This window comes from Loa loa (genome assembly GCF_000183805.2).
Source record: "Loa loa unplaced genomic scaffold supercont3.60, whole genome shotgun sequence".
In the NCBI taxonomy this organism is placed as follows: domain Eukaryota; kingdom Metazoa; phylum Nematoda; class Chromadorea; order Rhabditida; family Onchocercidae; genus Loa; species Loa loa.
In genome coordinates this window covers 265,686-286,674 of record NW_018108240.1, presented here as the reverse complement: position 1 = coordinate 286,674, position 20,989 = coordinate 265,686, and the positions used below count along the sequence as shown (strand labels likewise).

The window sequence follows — 20,989 nt, the reverse complement described above, 5'->3', positions numbered from 1 at the left end:
TTAAGCGTTGCTTAGTCATCGGTATACATATTCACTGGACGTGATTTTACGGCCATCGAGCAAGCAATTACGATCTACTTTAGTACTGTGGGAAGGAGTATTATATTTTATAAGTTAATTTGGGATAAAATAATGTTAGCTTCCAGGTTGCCAGATGTTATTAATTCAACAACGACTCACTTATTTATTGGGGCAAACAATGAAAAGATGTGGTTCTGGAAGAGGGATTGTTTCGGTTAATACTTCTATATCTCTTTAACCTCTCAGTTTTCTTTAACTTACGCAGTCTTAGTTTTTTGTTTTCTTACTGTGGTTGGACTATTCATCCATTTAATTTGAAAAAATTGTTCATTCCCTCCCTCATTCTTGTCTTTCTACGCCTATCAATTTTCGCCGTTATGCTGCATCGAATAGTTTAGCCACAGATTTCTTACCTTACCTTTAACACCTCCATTTACATTCTTTTTACTCATTTTTAGTAGTTTGCTCTTCACATCCTATTTTACCATTTTCTAACTTTTATTTTACTCACTAATCTTTATAAGTTATAGCTTTACTATTGAAGAGGAGTTGAGAAGGGTGTAGTCCTTCAATGTAAAGTTAAAGACCTGAGAATGTAGTAAAAAAGAAAAGTCTTAGGCTTATACTTATTCCCCATCTTTATTTATTTATTTATTTGTTGTTATAACGTATTTATTCGAGTTCCCTTTCAGAGTAGTGCAGTTCAAGCGCAACGAAAGATGAAAGTAACGGTGATACCAGGTGATGGCGTTGGTTTAGAACTTAGTCATGCAGTGCAGCAAATCGTACAAAGCACAGGAATACCATTAGAGTTTGAAGAAATTTTCTTGAGGTTACCTTTCATTTAAATTGTTTGAAAAGTCAGTAAAATTAATGTTGATAGACTTTACACCAGTTTTAACTAATTTTAATTATTTGTTAGCGAATTAAACAAAACTAACTGGATGTATCGGAATATCCTCAATAGTTCTGATTAACTAAAAGGCATTTGTTAATCTGCCAATGGAATGGTTATAACTGGCAGTTATTTAATAACATAATTAAATTAAGCCGGATAGTTAAAGGATAGTGCCTGCATCCCTTCTAGGAAGCTTATGCATAAGCATTGTAGATATGCAGGAATAGCAGTAGTAGGAAACCAATTTTAAATAGTGATGGACATCGTTTGGCATATGTTCATTTTAAACATATATTCTTTTTATGCAGTGAGGTTCAACATGCACGTTCGGCAAGCCTTGAAGATGTCATTAAAGTCGTCAAGAAAAATAATAACGTAGCACTGAAAGGTGCAATTAAGGAAGCAGAAACAACAGCTGGCAACTCGGACAAAGAAGATATCAATCGAGCGTTGAAAAAAGGTCTTGACCTTTTTGCCAGTGTTTCAAATATTAAAGTTAGTATACATTTCAAATATTTCATCTGAAACGTTATATTTTAGTTTTAGTTTTGAAAGTTGTTTGAATTTCACTATATTGGTATCTTAGTTGCTAGTTATTGCAAATATCGTTCATGAGGTTCATTACAATTAATATCAACTCACAGTTCCCGTAATGCATTCACACTGCTCCTATTCAGTTGCCGCATTATCTAATAATTGATGCCATAATTAATCTTTTTAATACTTTACTTCGCTTATTGACAAGAGCAATACAAAACTTATGCAATTCCCTTTTTCGAATCGTCGTATCTTTCTGGTTTCGGTCTGAGTTAATTCAAATTTCAATTTCAAGTTTTAATCTTTTGCATTATTATGCGTTTTTGAATTTCAGAGTTTAAATGGGATCAGAACACGACATCAAAAAAATCTGGACTTTATTATTATTCGCGAGCAGACAGAGGGCGAATATTCATCGCTGGAACATGAACTGGTACCTGGTGTTGTTGAATGTCTCAAAATTTCCACAGAAGAGAAATCGCATCGGATAGCGAAATTTGCCTTTGATTATGCTACGAAATTTGGTCGACACAAAGTCACGGCTGTTCATAAAGCAAATATTATGAAATTGGGTGACGGACTGTTCTTGAGAGTTTGTGAAGAAGTTAGTTTATTAACTTTTTAAACTTAATTTGCTTTGTAAAGGGCTGTGACTTCAAATATGCATTTTCTTATTCCATGGAATTAACACAAAAAAGAATTGAACACTACAGTTAAGTTTACCATGTGAACTGCAAACATGTTGTCAGAATCAGTTCTTTATTCTCTCAGAACTCGAACTTTTTTTCTTCGCAATAGTTTGAAAGCATATTATTTAAGTCTCAGAGTAATTCATCGGTTTGTTGCAACTTTCGAGTAGAATTGTCGGCTTTGGTGTTAATTTTGCATGAACTTAATTATTTAAGTACTTATAGAACATGAAATGTTGTGCTTATATTTTAACATCAACATTGATAATGATTTGTTTCAGGTCTCAAAATTATATCCAAATATCAAATTTGAATCAATGATTATCGATAATTGCTGTATGCAGCTAGTATCTCGACCTGAGCAGTTTGACGTGATGGTTACGCCCAATCTCTACGGTAATATCGTTGGTAATTTGGGAGCTGGTTTAGTTGGAGGTGCTGGAGTTGTTGCGGGACGCTCAATTGGGCCGGATGCAGTCATTTTCGAACCAGGTGCCCGTCATGCCTACCAGCAAGCATTTGGAAAGTGTGTTATAATGATAAACTTTCCGAGTTCGTTATTCTCTGTAAAACAATGGTAGTTTTCTTTCGAAATATTTGTACGAGTTTTATTTTTAATAATTATTGTTTTTATATTCTTTGGGTTTTTTACTCGATTCCAGCTCGATTTATACATATTCCTAAGTTACTTTCATCGATATCGGTGATCTACTGCTTTTTTCAGACAAATCGCAAATCCAACTGCAATGATTTTGTGCTGTGCGGATTTGTTACAACATTTGCGATTGCAAAAGTACGGTGCTGCTCTCCGATCAGCCACTGAAGCTGTGATTGCCGAAGGCAAAACAAAAACTCGCGATCTTGGCGGTTGTTCATCAACGCTAGAGTTCACGGATGCCGTAATTCAAAAATACACCTTATGAGGATTTCAGTGATTTTATTTACTACTGAATGAATCCCTCAAGATATTTGAGCATAATACGGAAATATTTCTCTGTTTGCGCATCGATTTTATGTCATAGCTGGATATGGCATGTTTTGGTTGTTTTCGGGCTTGCAATTTCCATATATTGCATGAAAACATATAAGCGGACTTCTCTTTCCATATTCATTCAATAAATCAGAGACAGTTGGCTGTAATTATTAGTTTGTCTTTCATCCATCCATGTAAATATTGAAATAGCAATATTTTTGGTATTTTTTAGTAGAACATCTTCTTTATAAGCTCTTATTTCAAACGAGTTTAATATTCGAATTTCAACTCTAATTATTTTTTCCCTCGAAAATTTTTTTTCGTATTGGATTTTCTACTTCGAAAAGTATATCACTTAACACTTTTCTTGCGTTTAGTTAATGTTGAGCACGAGATATTGCAATGTAGATTGGAATATGCCGTAATGTGATGAGTTTGGAAAAGAATGCGATTTTACTAACAACTGAGAAACGCAATTCCCAATATAACACTTTGATGGACACTAAAAAAAGCTTTAGGGATTTAGTGGAGTAATCGAAAAAAAAAACCTGAAATGAAGTCTTTAAATTTACGTATAGAAGAAAATATGTAGAGTGAAGTATCGAGTCGAAGTTTTATCTCATTCCATTTCACGATGCTGGTGCACTTTTCGATATCGCTGTGCATGAAGCCGAAGACCATAAATTGATCTTTTGTCTACCTACACAAAAGTATCATTTCTTCCATACGTAGCCTCTCCACTGTTGAGGAATGAACTGCCAGGACCTGGTTTTTTTGAAACTTTTTGGAAACTTGGAGCCCGAAATTTGCAACATTTCCTAACAGTGATTGCTAATACCAAAAGAGTTAGATGAAAAGAGGAAGGATAGGGGAGGTTTCAAATTTGAGATGTTTTTGCAAATTTGACGAGTTGCAGGCATTTTCACAAAATTGTCACCTCGACGCGAGCACTTCACACGATATTACGATCATCATTATCATTCAACATGTTTACCTCCCCATGTTTTCCATCTTTGTTGCAATCCAGATTTAGTTTGAAATCCGTCAGGTACTTCCATAGTTTAAAAAAAATTAATCTATAGAGAATGATAAGAAGGTGGTGCCAGGAAAATAGACAAAACATTACGGGTAACTTTTACGAGCAAAGGTAAAAATAAAGCCATGAGCAGGTGAGACGAAGGGTTTTCATACCTGTGTTTGTTTTTGATGTCATTCGGTGCGTCTTTCGTATTTCTTGTTTACCACATTTAGTTTGTTGATGGTAATGCTTGGCATGGAGGGAAGAATTCCGGAAAGAGCATTCAGTTGCTTTTTGAACTACATTAACTTGTATGAGACCAGAATTTAATCATAAATATTAAATTAGCAAGGTGCAAGTTGATTACAAATTATGACACGGAGTACGATGTATGTCGTAAAACTTACAGGGAAATATCATACCGCAATGTTTCACGCGGCACTGATTTTCACTAAAGTTTGCTGAACTTCAGAGTTTATTTAGACAGGTTCATTGATGAGTGGCTGACAATAATTGTTCATCGATTACAACAAATATCTTCCACTAAAGTATATGAATGTCATTTGCGGAAGTGGAGGAAAACGCGGCATCGTCTACAACAAACAGTGAGGAATTTGAAGATGCTCAAGACGAGTTACGACCACTTCCCGAACGTTCCACATTGGTAATTGGTACAGGACGTGGCAGTAATCATATTTCACGACGTGATGCCTTACCGATCGGAAGTGAAATAAATGATACGGCGATCAGCAAACAACTGTCACTATCATCTCAGTCTGGAAATATCTCAACTTCGCCCACTTCCCCATCGTTAAAAGTAAAAAAAATTGTCATTATATAACCAAATTTTTTATTCTGACGTTTAAGTAGCTAAATCAATAAGGTATATAAAATACATGCGCCACGATTTTTACTTCTTGTGCATGGGCGTTTTTTTCGTTAGCTAAAAGAATTCTTCATACGCAAATAGGCATATGTAAAATTTTTGCCTACGTTGATTCAGTAACCAAAAACGTAAAAAAAGAAATGATTCCCCACATATTTGCGTGTAACAAGACTTCATTTGATTCTTTTTTCCTTTTTGATAAGATTATGTCCCAAATTTTAATTCGTCAATTATACCATTCATTACTATTTCTGCTTTCTTGCTTTGTATCCTTTCATTTTTCCAGGATGGTATAGCAGCGGATCGTCGGTACCGTTTAGATGCTTTACGGAATCGAATGACAAATGAATTTGGGTCAGGACATACGTTGCTGAACACTGGTGGTGTTGGCTACACTGATGATGATGCCGGTTCAGCGAGCGAAAGTGCGTCTTTGGCATCCTGGGGACGTAATCTACTTATACAAGCTCCATATACAAAGATGAAGTTGGTGTATCCAGCTGATACAATTAGTACGAAGGCTTTTTCCAGCTATCAGAATCTAAGCAGGTAAGGTTCCCCTATGAAATAGATAGGGAACAGTCGTATTTTGCTTTTATTTTACCTTTTTACATAGAATTGAAGCTTGTGGGATCAAGAAGTAACATTTCATCTTCTCTTTTTTGGAAGGTTTCTAATCTAATCGTAGTGGAGTACGGTGTTGAAAGTTTGGTGAAATAATTTTCAGCGGAACAGACTCGTTCTCACAGAACATTAATTTCGATAACAACAGTGGATTGCAGAATGTAAAATCAGCACCACGTTCTTGTTCTCCAATATCTCAGACATCGTGCGATAATACTGCTTTTGGTGTAAAGCTCCCACCTCCTCATAGTATTCCTCCGCCATTACCACCAAGAAAGCCGTGCGGAAGACTTCCTAATGCCCTTTCACCTCAGCAGGTGGATTCGCTTATTGGAAAAGGGTATGTTCTGGGTATTTTCACATTTTTTAGACCTTGTTTTACTTTTGTCTTATCTTCAAGCAAACTCTCTGATTTCCTCATGTTTCATTTCAAAATGATGGTTTTGGAAAATTATCTAGGATATCACCAACGAAAGAAGTAGAGGAATCGAAGACTGACGCAAGCCATTTATCATTTCATACGTATGCTTATTTCATTTCATTTTCCAGCTATAGTTCTGTAAAACATTTGAAACACTTAATTGGCTCTTTTCTTCAGACTTTGAACGTTTTTTGTTTGTAAGCGTTGTATGGTGATTCAAACGTTAGTTATAGGGTGCAATTTTCAAACGCTGTCAAACCTGAATCTTAACTGTGAAATTTTTTTTCAAAAACCTGATTTAGCTGGGTTGAAGTTAATTTGGGGCAAAGATTTATAGTGTCAAGCCAGAAAAACCGTTGAAGAAGGACGCTATTTCTTTGGTTGATGGTTTTGCCCGATTACGTGGACATGCAAAAACAAATTCATTGGATCGTGGATTGAGTTTGGCAAAAAGCATGAAATCGGGTCCATTTCCACCACGTAGTGATAAAAGTAATTCCTTGAAACGGGAGTATTTTGCTGATTCTCCGTGCAGTTCACCCTACTTGTCGTTTGATGGAGGAGAAGAAGATCTAAGAAATAGCGATGCACAGGGCGTTATTCATCAAATCACCTCTTCAATACTTAATGAGCCTTTAAAGTAAGTTGATTTGTTAAATGTTATTACTATAACCATCATAGATGTAACTATTATTCCTTATCGAAGAGATCTCTAATCTGTGGTTATCCTGATGCTATTTTTACGGATTCACCCAGCATGTTAGTAAAATTGCTGGAAGTTTGCAAGAAGCATACTCTTGATGTGTCTCGTTATGCAGATCAGAGGCCCACGACAATAATCTGTTGATGCGAACGAACAAATAGTTTTCATTGATTCCACCGAGTATGATTCATCAAACGCATAGCTTTATGATTTTGTGGGACTTCTGTGCTCGTATTTGCTTTAATAACTTTATCAAATAAATTTGAGCACTTTTTTACATTGAACTCTCGCTCGAATTAAAATTTAACCAGTTTAACAAATGATCCTTCTGAAGTAATCCATCTCGGTCACTTCAGAGAAGAAGTGTTAGCGTTGGAATCACCCGTGCGTGGCATACCAAGCGGTCGTTTATCATCAGTTGGCGAAGAATTTTCTACTAACTCTTCAATTTCTACTTCCTCCCCGAAAAGATCAGTTTTAAACGATGGCAAAGTAGCAGATGATGCTTCTCAGGACAAATTATATAAATTGCAAATTACGATTCCAAAATCTACAAGTCACTCAAGAATGGTTCATGCTCTTATTTATCTTTTTGCAGTGTTTGCAACTTCCGAAAGAAATCAGTTACTAATTTCCATTCTAAATGCAAGTATATATCCCCTTCCATTTATGTGAAATGAATGACAGAATTTTTCTGGGATGTGCATTTGTTATAGGATTCAGATTCATCGTTAAAAGATCTTGCGGTTACGGATCATTCGAAACCATCACCGGAGCCAGTTTCCGTGAAGGACAATTGTACCACGCAAAATGCTCAAACTGAATATTCAGATCCAATAACTCGAGATGTGGAAAGACGTATGAGCATGAAAGGACATCAGCAGACTTCTGGAGAGTTGGTTTTTTTATTTCAAATTTGTGATGGCGAGAACAGAAATACTTAGAAACTAAATTTTGCTTAGAAACTTATGGTGATTGTTCGGCAGGGAATCTTCCAGAGCTTATGATGATTGTTAGGCGAGAATTCTTTTGATTGTAGATTGGAAGATGGTCCTTCTTCACTTACAATTCCATCATCAAGCAGTTTCGGTCGTGCAGCAGGATTCGTTAAAGGATATGGAACGGTTGCATCTGAGCTATTTCGTGGTGCTTTTTTACGGGCAAAAAATGTCGTGTCTTCAAGGTAATTGGTTTGCTTAAAGTATTACATAATATATTGTGCAGTACTTTGTTATAGTATTTTTATTTTAAACCGTTCTTATTTGAGCTCAACATCAAAGTTCTCTAAAGAAGACGATGAAAGTTGTAATGAAAGTGATCGTGAAGATTCTTCCATAGCTGAGGGTACTCCTATTGTACGTCCAAGAAATTCGAAAAAAGGACCATTTGATTTTGATGGCACACGTTGCTACCAAGAGCTAAATAACGAGCATACGGTTGATTTTTCATTCATCCAAATAGATTCTGTTACGATATATTTTTTAACGAAGAGAGGAATCTATTAAGTATTTTCTGTTCCATCTTTATAGTCGGTATTGTTCTGATTAGTTCAAATTATTTTCAGTTATTTAGAATATTTAGATCTGGTCGTGAAGTAATCCATATTTGAAGTTTATTCAAGAATGGAATTTATTTGATATTTATAATGAATGAAGGATTATTTTTTTTGCCCTCTTTGTCCAATTCTGTACATTCTGTCACGAAATCAAGAAATCCCAAATAATATGGATCATTAAATTGTATAAGGACTAATAAATTTTAAGAAGGATTATTGTTTTTAGCGAGAAGTGGGTTGTCTATTGATAATCTGTCAAATTCAGGGTGCTATATGGTGCATGAAATTTTCGTTATGCGGGCGCCTGTTGGCTACGGCTGGTCAAGATAGTATAATACGGGTTTGGGTGCTGCGCAATCATTTGTCATATTTCAATGCCTTACGTGACCGTTACAATTCACATTCTAAGAAAATTTCAATGACTGGGAGCGAAAATGTGTTACAAAACCCGATGCAAGATATTGAAAATGATTTACGTTCTTCCTCTACTACGGTAAATCTTTCAACGGTCCATGAACAAATAATATTGATTGATTGTAGAACTTAACGTATTAGATGGCTATTTTAAAGACTAAAGTACAACATATTTTTGACCAGTGGATGATCAGCATCACTGATGCTGCCTACTGTGAATATTGGATTTTCGTGCTAATAACTTGTAACCTTCAAGTTACAGTTCTTCCGGCTTCGTGGAGCTCAAGAATATTTACGGAACTTTTTTTTTATGAAGGAATTGTTTTTTCTTTGTTTTCCCTTATGAGCTTTAAAATTTCATGCTTTATTTTACAAGATTTTGCAGCATCTGGGACGGGATGAGGTTCTTCTATGAGATCTTAGGTAAAAATATTGAGGAAAAAAATTAGGATTAGGCGCTGATATAGAAGGTTTTGTGAGCAATTCCTATGACAAGAAAAACAGCTTTTCTTTGTTCTTAATTTGGCCATCGCAGCTTGTAAATTCGGTAGTAAATTTATTGCTGTTGGATTTTATTGCTTGCTTGAAAATACTGCTTCATCTGATTCCTGAAAGGTCTTTCAGCTTGGCGAAAGCGTCGGGTCATCCACATCACACGATGATGAAAGTAATTCCCTAACGACTGCTTTAATGGCATCAAAACCATTATGTACATATAGAAGTCATACTGCTGACGTATTGGATTTGTCATGGTCTCGTAATTACTTTATTCTGTCTTCTGGAATGGATCGTACTGTTAAACTTTGGCATCTTTCCCGTCCAGAATGTCTTTGTTGTTTTCAGCATATGGATTTTGTTACATGCATTGCCTTCATGCCAAAGGTTCAAATTTCTGTTTTTGTATCGCTTTGGAATATTATTAATAAATCTACGAAATTTTTGCAATTTTTTAAAGACACCATAAAATGATATTTGTTGAAAATTATCATCCTCTCACATATTAGTAGTTTTTTCCTTTTTTTTTTGTAGGATGACCGCTATTTCCTTTCTGGATCATTGGATGGCAAACTTCGCCTATGGCATATACCGGACAAGAAAGTTGCTTTATGGAACGAGGTGGAACAAGTGAAATTTATAACAGCTATCGCATTCGCCAAAAATGGGAAATTTGCGGTAGTAGGTACATATGATGGTCGTTGTTTTTTCTATACAACTGATCAACTCAAATATCACACTGTCATTGATGTCAGGTCAAGTCGAGGAAAAAATGCCAGAGGACATAAAGTAATTAGTTTTTCAAATATTTTCAGTATTCCCTTCAAGTTTTATGAAAGTAAATAAGTTAAATTTAACACTTATCACATATTTTCCTTACTTAAGTATCCACTACTAGTCTTTTCAGGTAACAGGCCTAGCCGTGCATGGAGATAAATTATTAGTCACTTCGAATGATTCACGTATTCGCATGTATGATCTGCGAGATATGGCCCTTACTTGCAAATTTAAGGTACATTTAAATTTAAGTAAAGCTATTATTTCCTTGCTTTTTGTCTTTTTCCCTATAAATTTTTAATTTTTCATTGCAGGGTGCTCAGAATGAAAGAAGTCAGATCCGAGCTTCTTTATCACCTGATGGTAAACATATTGTTTGTGGAAGTGAAGATCGTTTTATTTATATTTGGACAACTGCTGATTTACCATCCTCATTAGCTGTCCGCAAAGATCGCAATGATTCTTGGCAACGTTTGCGAGGTTAAATGTTTGAGAATTTTTTTTTATGCTGATTATTAAGAACTGTTGTAGAATAATTGAAATTCTTTGTTTTGCAATTTTTATTTGTACATATAAATAAATTCTAAATGCAACATCAGACTGCTATATTAAGATAGTACAGTTTTAATTGCTTGGTACTTACTGTCCAGAGGTGCTTACTGTACTATGTCTGATTTACAACAGTTCATTTTCACTGAATAGCATTTTAAGAGAAAATACAAATGCAAGTAAGTTCTATGAATGATGTTGAATGCAACATGTAATTTGCAATTGCAATTTTTTTGTAAATTGCAATTTTTTACAATTGCAATTTTTTTGTAAATTGCAATTTTTTACAATTGCAATTTTTTTGTAAATTGCAATTTTTTACAATTGCAATTTTTTTTGTACTCATTTATATGTCTTTTGTTTTGAATTGTAGTTGTTTTAGTAAACTCTCACATCTCCATTTGCTTCACAAGCAAGCACGCATCCTAGACATTCCATGTGGTAACAAAATAGGTTCTGTTGGGTTCTAGAGGTCATAAAATTATCTAAGCTTTCATGATGTATTTATTAACATAGCTAACGAGTAATTATTATTGGTGAAATCTTAGGTCACTCAGCGTGTGTAACGGTGGCAATATTTGCACCTCGTCCACAGCTGTTTTTAAACCTTCTGGAACAACGACGCAGCGGTGATGACAGGAGTGAACAGTCGAAAATTAGCAAAAATATATCAGATCGGCAAATTCACGGCGATGTCATCATTTCAGCGGATCTGAATGGTTCAATTCGTATTTTCGTGAACCGTACAAGGATCAAAGCTGGCTCGTCCAATTTTTTCCCCACTGATTAGTTCTCTAAAAATCTTGATTTAGGTTTGAGTTCGAATATTGTTCAGTTTCATCCTTCTTACCTGGTCATTGATGCATTTTTAATCTTCATCCTGGGTTTTTATAACAAGTGTTTAATTATTTATGCTTCACTGTATGTGTTTATTTTCCTTAATCAGCCAGCACCAGTACTGACCTAGGAAGAATGTTCTCGATCTTCCGCAAATTGGGTGAAACATTGTCCAGTCGCTTATATTAGACTGTCACTATATTCAGGATAGATTCATCTGATCCCTGAATAAGTAAACATAACTTTCCAATCATGTATTTTCACAGAATTGCCATATATAATGTTCGGTTTCTGTAGATAGTATTCTTGTTTTCCATAGTTGGTGTGCATTTCCTGTTTTCACTTTTTATATGTTCTAATGTATATGCATACAATTATTAGACGGCCATTTAAACCACTGTTACCTACCTAAGTAAAATATGGCAAGGAATGCTGTATTTAGTGAATCTGCGAATATTTTCATTTTCATGAGTAGATATTAGACCAGCTATATACTTTCTTGATGTTGAGTTTTTGTACTAAAATAATGGAGTAATATTAACATTTTTAGGAGAAAAAAGTATTCATAAAAAGCATAGTACTTGAAACCGAGTCGTTTATAGACCACTGACAGTAATTTGTTGGTTTCTAATTAGACAATGAATTCATTTCATAGAATTTCATATTTCTCTCTGTTGTCCAAAACATTTCGACCTTTGGTAGTTGCCTCTGTTTCTGTTTTTTTTTTCTTTTTTTTCGTTTTTTTTTAAAGACAAGTTCAGAATTTGTTTGCTTAATATTGCAGTACTTTCATGAATGGTCGTTATTCTGATTACGAGTATACAGTGTGGTCGTGCCTTATTGAAATAAAATGATGCATACAAAATTTATGATATCTTTCTTAGGTTATTTCCTGAAGAAAATATTTTTCTTTTTCCAACAATGAAAGAGTAAGCTGAAGTTTTGTATGCTTTTTTTGTGTGAATAATATTTCCCATGTCACAGTATCACGTTTAGGAGATGTGTTTTCTCCAAATCTAGAATGAATTGGATGGAATTTTTTCTTTCCATAACGACACTCTAATTCCCAGGATCGGAAATTCGGATCTATTAATATACGAATTTCCCTAAGTAATATGGTTATTACACATGTTCCATGATACAAACAGACTCAAAAGTATTCACTCAAGTGAATATACAATTAGATCATTCAAATTCGATGAGTTGTGAATTCTTGCTGAAAACTTCCAATCTTTGTTAAAAAATTGCAATCATGTATTAGAACTCCACTGATTTTTTTTGTTTTTGTTTGCAAACTCTATCACTTAATTAATTTGTGAGTATTTGTAGGTTCCAGTTGATGCATTCTTTGCGACTATTTTCATCTCTGCTATCAAGGTTGAATACATCATGGCATCTAGTAAATACTTCCACGAGCCGTTTGATGAGCTCCAACTCAACTGATACCGTTAAAACAATCCCATCTGTAGTGGATGGTAACGAAAGTTCGGCTGATAATGAACTTCCGAGTGTAGTTATGGACGCCGTTAACAAGGAACGACCTATCTTACCTTACAGTCAAAAAGCATTGAAAACACTGAAGTAAAATTTGGCAAGTCGCTAAAGTGTGACCGAACTGCACAAAGTTTTTACCTCACTAGTCTCAATAGTTATCGTAAGGACTTTACTGAGATGAAATTTTGCATCAGTTGTATTGGTCCGAGAGATTTATCTAAGGGGATAGATTCAAAATGGAAGTGACTTCAACTACATTTCTTTAGTTACTAAATGAGAAGGCTTAATTTGGTTAAACAAATAATTACAACGTATAGATTTTAATTTTAAACAGGTTGGACAAATATCCATACTACGTGGAACGTGAATGGTGGAAAGATGGTAACAGGATGACGTTCTGGTCGACATGGCGGATGAAAAGAGATGTCAAAAGGCGACATCTGCTTGCTGAGCTTGGCCCAGATCGTGTCAGGTTGAAGGCTCTGAAATGTAATACTATATTACCGGAACTGATTAGAGATGAATGTGCCAAAAAGTTGCACAGTTTCCCCAAAGGATCTTGCCCAAATCTTGTTCAACATTTGTGTCAGTTTAGTGGTGCGCGGCGTGGTAAACTGAATAGATTTCATCTTCATCGACAGATTTTTAGGTATTTATTTCATACATTGTATAAGCAGTTGTATAAACATTTTCATTTCCTTAACAATTTTATTTTAATTCTAATATGTGGAACGTTTATTTTATATATTTTCTTTCATATAAAAAAGTTGGATTTTCATTTTTATGACTATGAAGTGTTTTCGCCATAAATTAAGAGTCGGTTTATAGCGAAATAATAATACAATTAATGACAGAATTAGCAGAATATTTGGGTGACCGATATCGTAACTGTATCCGTGAAGTTGTAGTACAGTGATTGGACATTTTGGAAATAAAAAATAAAAAAATAAAAACATTTTGGAAAAAAAAATTTTGGAAATAATTTTGGAAATAATTTACTGATATTCCAGGCGCCTTGCTGATCATGGTCAGTTATCCGGTGTGCAACGAGGAATTTGGTGATGAATAGGCTATAGATTGTTTTACTGTCATTTATCTGCGCAAATAAAAAATAAATTTGTTTATTGCTTTCATATGCGTTCGGTTTCTTAAGCTGCCGGGAAAGACTTTTTCAATGGCACAAGCATTTGTGATATATTTTCGATGTACTGCATGTATAATTTGATGTATTTCTCGCCGATTTTTTGATTCTTTTCATTGCTTCAACGGACTGCAAGCATTAAAAAAATGGGTTTCAGGTCAATGAGTATGGCTTACATCCATACGGTTTTAGCGATGCTGTATCATTTAGTGCAAGGTAATTATATTTCCTTTTGATGTCGAAATCTGTCTGTGTTTTCTATCACTTTGGTTTATATCTCTGTAAAAACCACTTTTATCCGTATTCCAGGCAATTTTTTTTTCAGGGTCGCTGTGTGCTGAGTTGCATTTCTTAGCTTCTAAACCAGTTGAACTTCCGGATCCCACAACAACTTTTTTATCTAAAACCGACGTTGTGCAAGCCAACAAATACATGCTGGGACTGACGGCTGCAACTCCTCTTACATGGACAAGTGATGGAGATATTTTCAGAAGACCACGAGCATTAGCATTGGGTTGGTGTTTTTCATATGAAAAAATTTCACAGTCTGAAATGGTCGAGTTACTCGGAAGGTAGTTTACGTTTGAAGGTAGTTTTTTTTATAGATTGGATTCGAACAAATTTATCCACTTTTAGTTACTGTCATTGATGGCAAAGCTCTGAACATTCCGTTATCATCTGGATATGCTATATCGACAGAAGGCGAAGATTTCAACCATGAGGAAATGGTTAACAATGAAATATTTGGTGATGAAGGGCAGGAATGGATCCTGATGCGTAATGCAGGACTGGAAGGTTCACAGATTGCTTCTGATGCTCAGAATGCTTTCTCAAAAATTGAAATCAAGACGAAAAGCGAGCCACTACGGCAGGAAATTGAAAATCTTTATAAAATTGCTGAATCGGTAAAATAGCAGAGATTGTTATCCTTAGCACTTCATATTCATAAAGAAATAAAACATTTTTAATGTGAACAATAATATTATCAATCTATGAGAAGTAATTTTTCTAATGATTTAGATCTAAGGTATTTTGATATTTGCTTGTGACAATGAGTCATGTTTACCAAGTGATAGGTGGCGTAAGATAAGATAAGACTAAGTTTTTACTGCTGATAACGTATTCTCGATACAGATTTAATTAGTCCCAAAATTTTGCTTAATATTTTATCTGAAAAACTTTGTAGTTCTTACATTTTCCAGATAAGTAGATCGAAAAGTTTTTATATTTCTTAAAGTCTGGAAGGTTTTTACAAGAAAAGTTTTTATATATTTCGAAAAGTATTTCTTACGTATTTGCACTTCTTTTTTATTTTTAGATAAGTAAATCGAAAATTGTTCGTACTAGAAAAACCCCAACAATTTTCATTATCGATGTGAACGGTTTGCCAATCGCTGAGCAAGAATTATCCGAGGATGAATATAAACTAGCTATTAACGAGGTGGAAAATGCAATTCGGCATTTAATTTCTGTGCTGACGAATATATATAATGATCGCGTGATTGCGGAACTCATTACGGAGTCGATATCTGAAATCAGAAAGAGGCAGAAAAGAGAGGTAAAACATTTGTCATGGAATCTGAATATTTCTAAATAGGATTTGGTCTGTTTCGAATCTTCATGATTTTCTTATATTTATTTTTTTTATATTGTGATCAACTTTAATGCAATAGAAGGAAGGGGTACTTTTATATTTTTTCCTTGCGCATAGCATAACAGGTGGAAATTTCCATGAATACAGAAATATAATTCTTCTCTATACTTGATCAGTAATAGCAAGCAACGTTTTACTAATCTTTCGACCGTGAAACCTGGCTGTGCACTTCTAGGACTTAGTCTGCTGCAAAAGGGAAGAGGCGTAGAAACTGAGTGGAAGAACACACTCCATCTTTCGTTTTTCTGTCCAACTATTGGTTTTTGCAAGTTGAATTTAATAATTTGTGAGAGAAAAACTTAGTAACTTCGTATGATGTTACCGACAATAATGCACCAGGCACGGCAGCTTAATGAGCATTAAACTCGTTACTACTTTATAAACGACATCATACGTCATTCATCTGCTGATCATTATGGGCTAAGGGATAAGAAATATTACTGCTAATTTATGGTTCTGACCGGCCTATTTGTTTTCAGAATCCTGAAAGTAGTGCTGATCGGATAATGAAATTAAGGAAAGACCTAAATGTTTACCAGGTTTTTGTTTACATCTGTTTTTTAAAGAATATCCTAGCTGAAGTAGTCGTTTTTTTTCTTTTTTTTTTCGTTGCTTTTATTTTTTATTTGTTCAAGTCTAGCTAATGTGAAATAGATTTGACCACCCGTGAAGATTAGTTAGGAGATGTAAGAAATTACGCATTTCATTTCATACTTATTTATATTTCCTAAAATTTCTTTATTGGATAGTTAGTAATTTATCATACGGATTAATGTATAACGAAGAATACCTAGTTTTATTTAATTGTAGTGTAAGTTCTTCAGTATCAGAATTTTTTCACTACTGCGTGGTATCATATGGAATATGTTATTTTAAATTATTTCAAAGATTTGATATTCAATGTTAGAGATGATGACATTTTTTGATAAAATATTTCGATGATTTATATTTTTGAATTTCACTTATATCGGTTTTTCATATATTTCCAGTTTGCATCAACTAGTTATCCAGCTATGTTTGGAATATTTCTGCTTGTAAGTGTTGCACTTACATTAGCCATCCTCTTCGTAGCTGTTGGTTTGTGGAACATGGATCCGGGCAAAGATTCAATTATTTATCGCGTGGTAACAACTCGGATGAAGAAAGATTAGTGATCATTAAGTTCCTACTGCGTTTTTTTCTGGTAAAGTTTTATATAGTAATTGATTTGTAGTTATATGAATCAAACTAGATTAATTCTTCAGATAAATTATGATAGCTTTGTCGATTTGGGAATTTTTGTTACCAAGTTTTATTTTACATGAGCTGTGATATGTTCCGAGCAGGACGCAAACGGGAGAGTCATACCAGAAATGATGAGAGATTCTTTCCTTCGTCCTTATTTTCTTGGAAACCTTTAAAATTTCGGAAAATTTCGAGCATACCCAACATTTTATACCTGTGGATTTATTTACCGCACTTTACCCAACATTTTATACCTGTGGATTTATTTACCGCACTTTACCCAACATTTTATACCTGTGGATTTATTTACCGCACTGAGAAAATGAAATCTTTTTTCTTAAACTTAGCATTATGATTGTTGAAGGTTGTGAGATTTGTAAAAAAAAAATATTTCCTTTTAAAAAAATTTCTTTGCCAGATTCAAACTTTGGCTCAGAATCTTTTAGAAGACATTATTTAGATCTGAACTATAGTTAACTTTTTGATATTTGAACACTTTGCTTAAAGTATTCATCTCAAAATGAAACATCGAATTTTCGTATACAAGTTTGTTGGTTGATATCAGGAGTTGTACTAGGGCAGTCAGTATATATTCGTACTTTAGTTTATTTCATCAACATCGTTTATTTCATCATCCTTTGCGTTTATTTCATCAGTTGATCTGTCCTAGTCATTTTGTTTTTATTTCCCCCTCGTAACTTATATTATTGATATGTTGAAAAGTTCACTTCGCTGTAATATTTTGGGATGTTAGATAGAAAAACAAATATTTGTATAAAGTTAAGATAAAATAAAAATCAAAATAGGAATGACTGAAGCATTTTTACTGCAAAAAAAAAACGCAACCATGCCATAATACATAGTTATGATGTGCGGGGAAGTAAGCCATTAAACAATTAAATCAGTTTTCCATAGCAGTTTGTGTTTCTGCTCCTAATGAAATCAGCACCGAGACTTAAAAAAGCTGTTGGTTGTAAGTTAATTTGAAGTTTGGGATTTTGAAATTTTGGATTTTCACAACTGAATTTTGTGAATTGTGAATATTGGAAAATAGGAAGAACTTGGGCATTTCCTGCATTTCAAATTCGTTTTATGAAATCGAGAAGGATTGTTCTCGAAGTTTTCTTTCAAATGTTGCCTAATGACTTAAAAGATTGTCATTCATTTGTAATACTGAAGATGGTGTGGATTATTGCTTTAAATATTAACTAAGGTACTGATTTAATATTTTTATGAAATGGGGTATGTTTTAAAAAGGACCAAATAGCTTACATTTCTTTTTTACCAATTGCTACTTGGCACAAAAGTGAAGAGGTAAACGTTGTTTTCATCCTTAAAGTCTTTCACAGTATAGAGATGTTTCACTTCGTGAACGCCAGCTCATATTTTGCGAGCAGTAAGATGTTAAAGGAGAAGCTGACACTTGCTGTGTGGAATGATTTAATCGTTTATGTCCTGGACCACCACGATTTTCTCGTTCTTTCCGGAAACATGCCGGGTAATGTAATCGATCCAAGTCATTTAGGTTAAGAAGACTTCGACCTTTTTCTTTTCGTTGCTATAAATTGAGATTTGAAAACTAGGAATTTTTTCAAAATGAACAAAAAGTCAAATAATCCTCACAAAATTCCATGCGGAATATTGGAACAAATTTTTGTGAAAGATCAATTCAACGATTAATAATACTAAATGGAGAACTTTCAAATCAGTCAACTATTTAAGATGAATGACATAACTTTTAAATTCGTTTAGCATGTCAAAACTTACGCGGTAGTACTCCTCAAGTTATAACAGTTCTATTCATATCGGTTAAATTTGCAAGATTGAATTTCAGAGAAAATGAAACAAAGCCAAACTTCCTGTTCAGGATTTGTAGTATTCCTTGATGACAAATGTATGTTTGGTTCACGATTAATTTTTTTATAAGCACCACCACGTGATCTAAAACTGACACAAATTATAGCTTCAGTGAATGATGCTAAATTCATTGTTTAATGTTTTCTAATGAATCAAAGTTTTGGTGAATCCTTGAAAAATGATTTACCTCAACTGTCGATTCCAATAAGCAGAAGTGATTCCGGAATAATAAGAAGAGGAGCCGGAACTGGTCGATGAAATGGTGCGTCCGTTGCAGTTTATATCCGCGCTGCTGGACTGTGAATAGCCATCAGAATGATTTATACTGTGAAGATCAGTACTTGCCGATGGTGATGGTGTGTTTGAAGCTGCAATTTGAGTTTCAGAAAACTGAAGAGAATCTGTCTCAAATGTTTCCTAGATTATACTGCTTTTCTATTGATGCAACTATCAACTGTTTTCACTTACTGGTACCAAGGAACAGGGAAGGTTTCTCATAGGTTTCCTAAAATATACCTGAATTACCGGGAAGCAAAATCTGGATCATTTCTAACGCTGTTAGATGTATTATAGCAAACCATAAAGCTGATGATAGAGGATCTGTTGGCTTATCAACCTGAAAATAATTTCATATTATATGATTTGCAACATCATAGCAGCTGAAAATTATGCAAATGAGAAATCATCATAACACTTATATGATTCCAGAATGCAACCTGGAATATAGATATTGCTATACATTTGCCAAGTAATTAAATTGGATCAAAAATTATACAAATGCTAATGAAACTATATCAAACGTGTGCATAAGTGATTGCCATCCGACTGTATCGATCTCGTACAGTTTCATCGAAGTCTTTATGTCGTGAAACGAATTCTTTGAGAAGTTTCAAATCAAAAATCTAAAATTTCATTGTTATGAATTGATAATTATGCATAGATTTATATTTCCCAAACTCTTTTACTGCATTAACAAAAAGTTACGACATTATTTTGGATAAATTTGCAACACTTCTGCGCCATTCTGATCAAATGATAGAACATATCACGTGAACCTTATATGTTATAATTTTCAACGTTATACCTTCACATCGAATAATTCTTATCAAATTTTGATAATTCTATGAAAAACTTTAGCTCTCACCTTGATTGGATCATTCCTAACAATAATCTCGCCTAATATTCCAGTAACAAATACACTTCCTTCGATGCATTTAAGCCAAATATTACCCACATCATCAATTTTCATTTTTACGCCCTGCAAAACTACTGTAATTGAAATATTCATTAAAAAGTTACTTTTAGTAGGTTTTTTCATATAATTTTCTGAATGAATATTACATTGTTTGAAATAAAAATTAGCATAGTTTCCTTTTTTTCGAATCGTTCAAAAATAAAAAAAAATTATTTTTTTTTTGTATCAAATCACTCAGAGAAATAATGCTATAGCAGGAATATTAGTAATTTTTGCATCATAAATAATCCTTAAACTCTTGTTTAGAGACTTGAAAAGATAGAATAAATTGGATATCAAAGGATTTTTTCTTTTTTAAAAAAAGAAATAGAATGAAGGAATTAGTCTTATCAGTTAAAAATACAATAAAAATGCTTATTGTATAGTAATCAGGATAAAGATAAAATCCCACTTTTATAAGATAACCTTGTAAGGTAAAATAAGTTTTGTCAACTTTCTCGTCACTACTAATTTATTAATTAGTGGAGAACTTTTTGGAAATTTACATACTTTTCCGAAAGCTTCAAATGCTCTAATTGTGTCGTCGTCACGATATGAGTTTTTAAATCGTTGTAAACCAATTCTATAAAAAAAGAAAAAAAAACGTTGAAAGTTGATTCAAACCAAATTTAATAGTTGTAATTAAGGGAAATCACAGAAGGATGATGAAGATGGAAATATTTCTGCTACGAATTCATTCATACATTTCTTGAATGGAAGAAAGGAAAATTCAAATTCTACGGTAATAATCAAATCCATTTTCATGTATTTTCCACTTAAAAAAAAATGATAATTGAGTTAAAATCAGTGTATATACACATCCCTTTTAAATGTATATTTAAATTTATTGCCAAATCAATATGGCACATAATGAAGTGAAAAGGAAGATAACTAGTATTTCGTTAAAATTTTGAATGGAAACAAGTTAATGTATTGGATTTTCTCGGTATTAACTTAAAATTATTAAAAAAAAAAAAAAAAAAAAAGA

The 20,989-nt window shown here is 33.7% G+C and overlaps 4 protein-coding genes across 4 annotated transcripts in view; 3 read left to right on the top strand and 1 right to left on the bottom strand.

Annotated features, from left to right (window-relative positions):
* The first annotated feature begins 140 nt into the window (after nt 1-140).
* On the top strand, nt 141-3,309 carry LOAG_17315 (dehydrogenase). Its single transcript, XM_020449973.1, has 6 exons — nt 141-235; nt 714-853; nt 1,228-1,414; nt 1,791-2,060; nt 2,427-2,671; nt 2,870-3,309. The coding sequence occupies exons 1-6, from the start codon at nt 155-157 to the stop codon at nt 3,066-3,068; spliced, it is 1,122 nt and encodes a 373-aa protein (XP_020306428.1). The 5' UTR covers nt 141-154; the 3' UTR covers nt 3,069-3,309.
* Nucleotides 3,310-4,614: 1,305 nt separating this feature from the next.
* Nucleotides 4,615-11,603, top strand: LOAG_17314 (CBR-SYM-4 protein). Its single transcript, XM_020449972.1, has 15 exons — nt 4,615-4,953; nt 5,309-5,571; nt 5,750-5,986; nt 6,106-6,168; nt 6,405-6,707; nt 7,127-7,340; nt 7,487-7,665; nt 7,810-7,953; nt 8,038-8,206; nt 8,591-8,818; nt 9,364-9,621; nt 9,769-10,023; nt 10,142-10,246; nt 10,326-10,491; nt 11,109-11,603. The coding sequence occupies exons 1-15, from the start codon at nt 4,693-4,695 to the stop codon at nt 11,348-11,350; spliced, it is 3,087 nt and encodes a 1,028-aa protein (XP_020306427.1). The 5' UTR covers nt 4,615-4,692; the 3' UTR covers nt 11,351-11,603.
* Nucleotides 11,604-12,820: 1,217 nt separating this feature from the next.
* Nucleotides 12,821-16,859, top strand: LOAG_17313 (hypothetical protein; the record flags this gene model as incomplete). Its single annotated transcript, XM_020449971.1, has 9 exons — nt 12,821-12,978; nt 13,226-13,540; nt 13,902-13,949; nt 14,190-14,248; nt 14,358-14,546; nt 14,669-14,937; nt 15,351-15,590; nt 16,166-16,225; nt 16,676-16,859. 9 exons carry the CDS (start codon nt 12,821-12,823, stop codon nt 16,835-16,837), a joined length of 1,500 nt encoding a protein of 499 aa, XP_020306426.1. The 3' UTR covers nt 16,838-16,859.
* A 1,352-nt stretch (nt 16,860-18,211) lies between these two features.
* Nucleotides 18,212-20,989, bottom strand: part of LOAG_12788 (hypothetical protein) — a gene marked incomplete at its 5' end in the record, with an annotated part of 4,491 nt that continues 1,713 nt past the window's right edge. Inside the window, 7 exons of the mRNA XM_020448599.1 lie at nt 18,212-18,468; nt 18,767-18,851; nt 18,955-19,135; nt 19,284-19,383; nt 19,568-19,669; nt 19,912-20,025; nt 20,512-20,584. Of these exons, the coding sequence (XP_020301272.1) occupies nt 18,244-18,468; nt 18,767-18,851; nt 18,955-19,135; nt 19,284-19,383; nt 19,568-19,669; nt 19,912-20,025; nt 20,512-20,584 (880 nt within the window). The 3' untranslated portion in view covers nt 18,212-18,243. The remainder of the gene's footprint in view (nt 18,469-18,766; nt 18,852-18,954; nt 19,136-19,283; nt 19,384-19,567; nt 19,670-19,911; nt 20,026-20,511; nt 20,585-20,989) is intronic.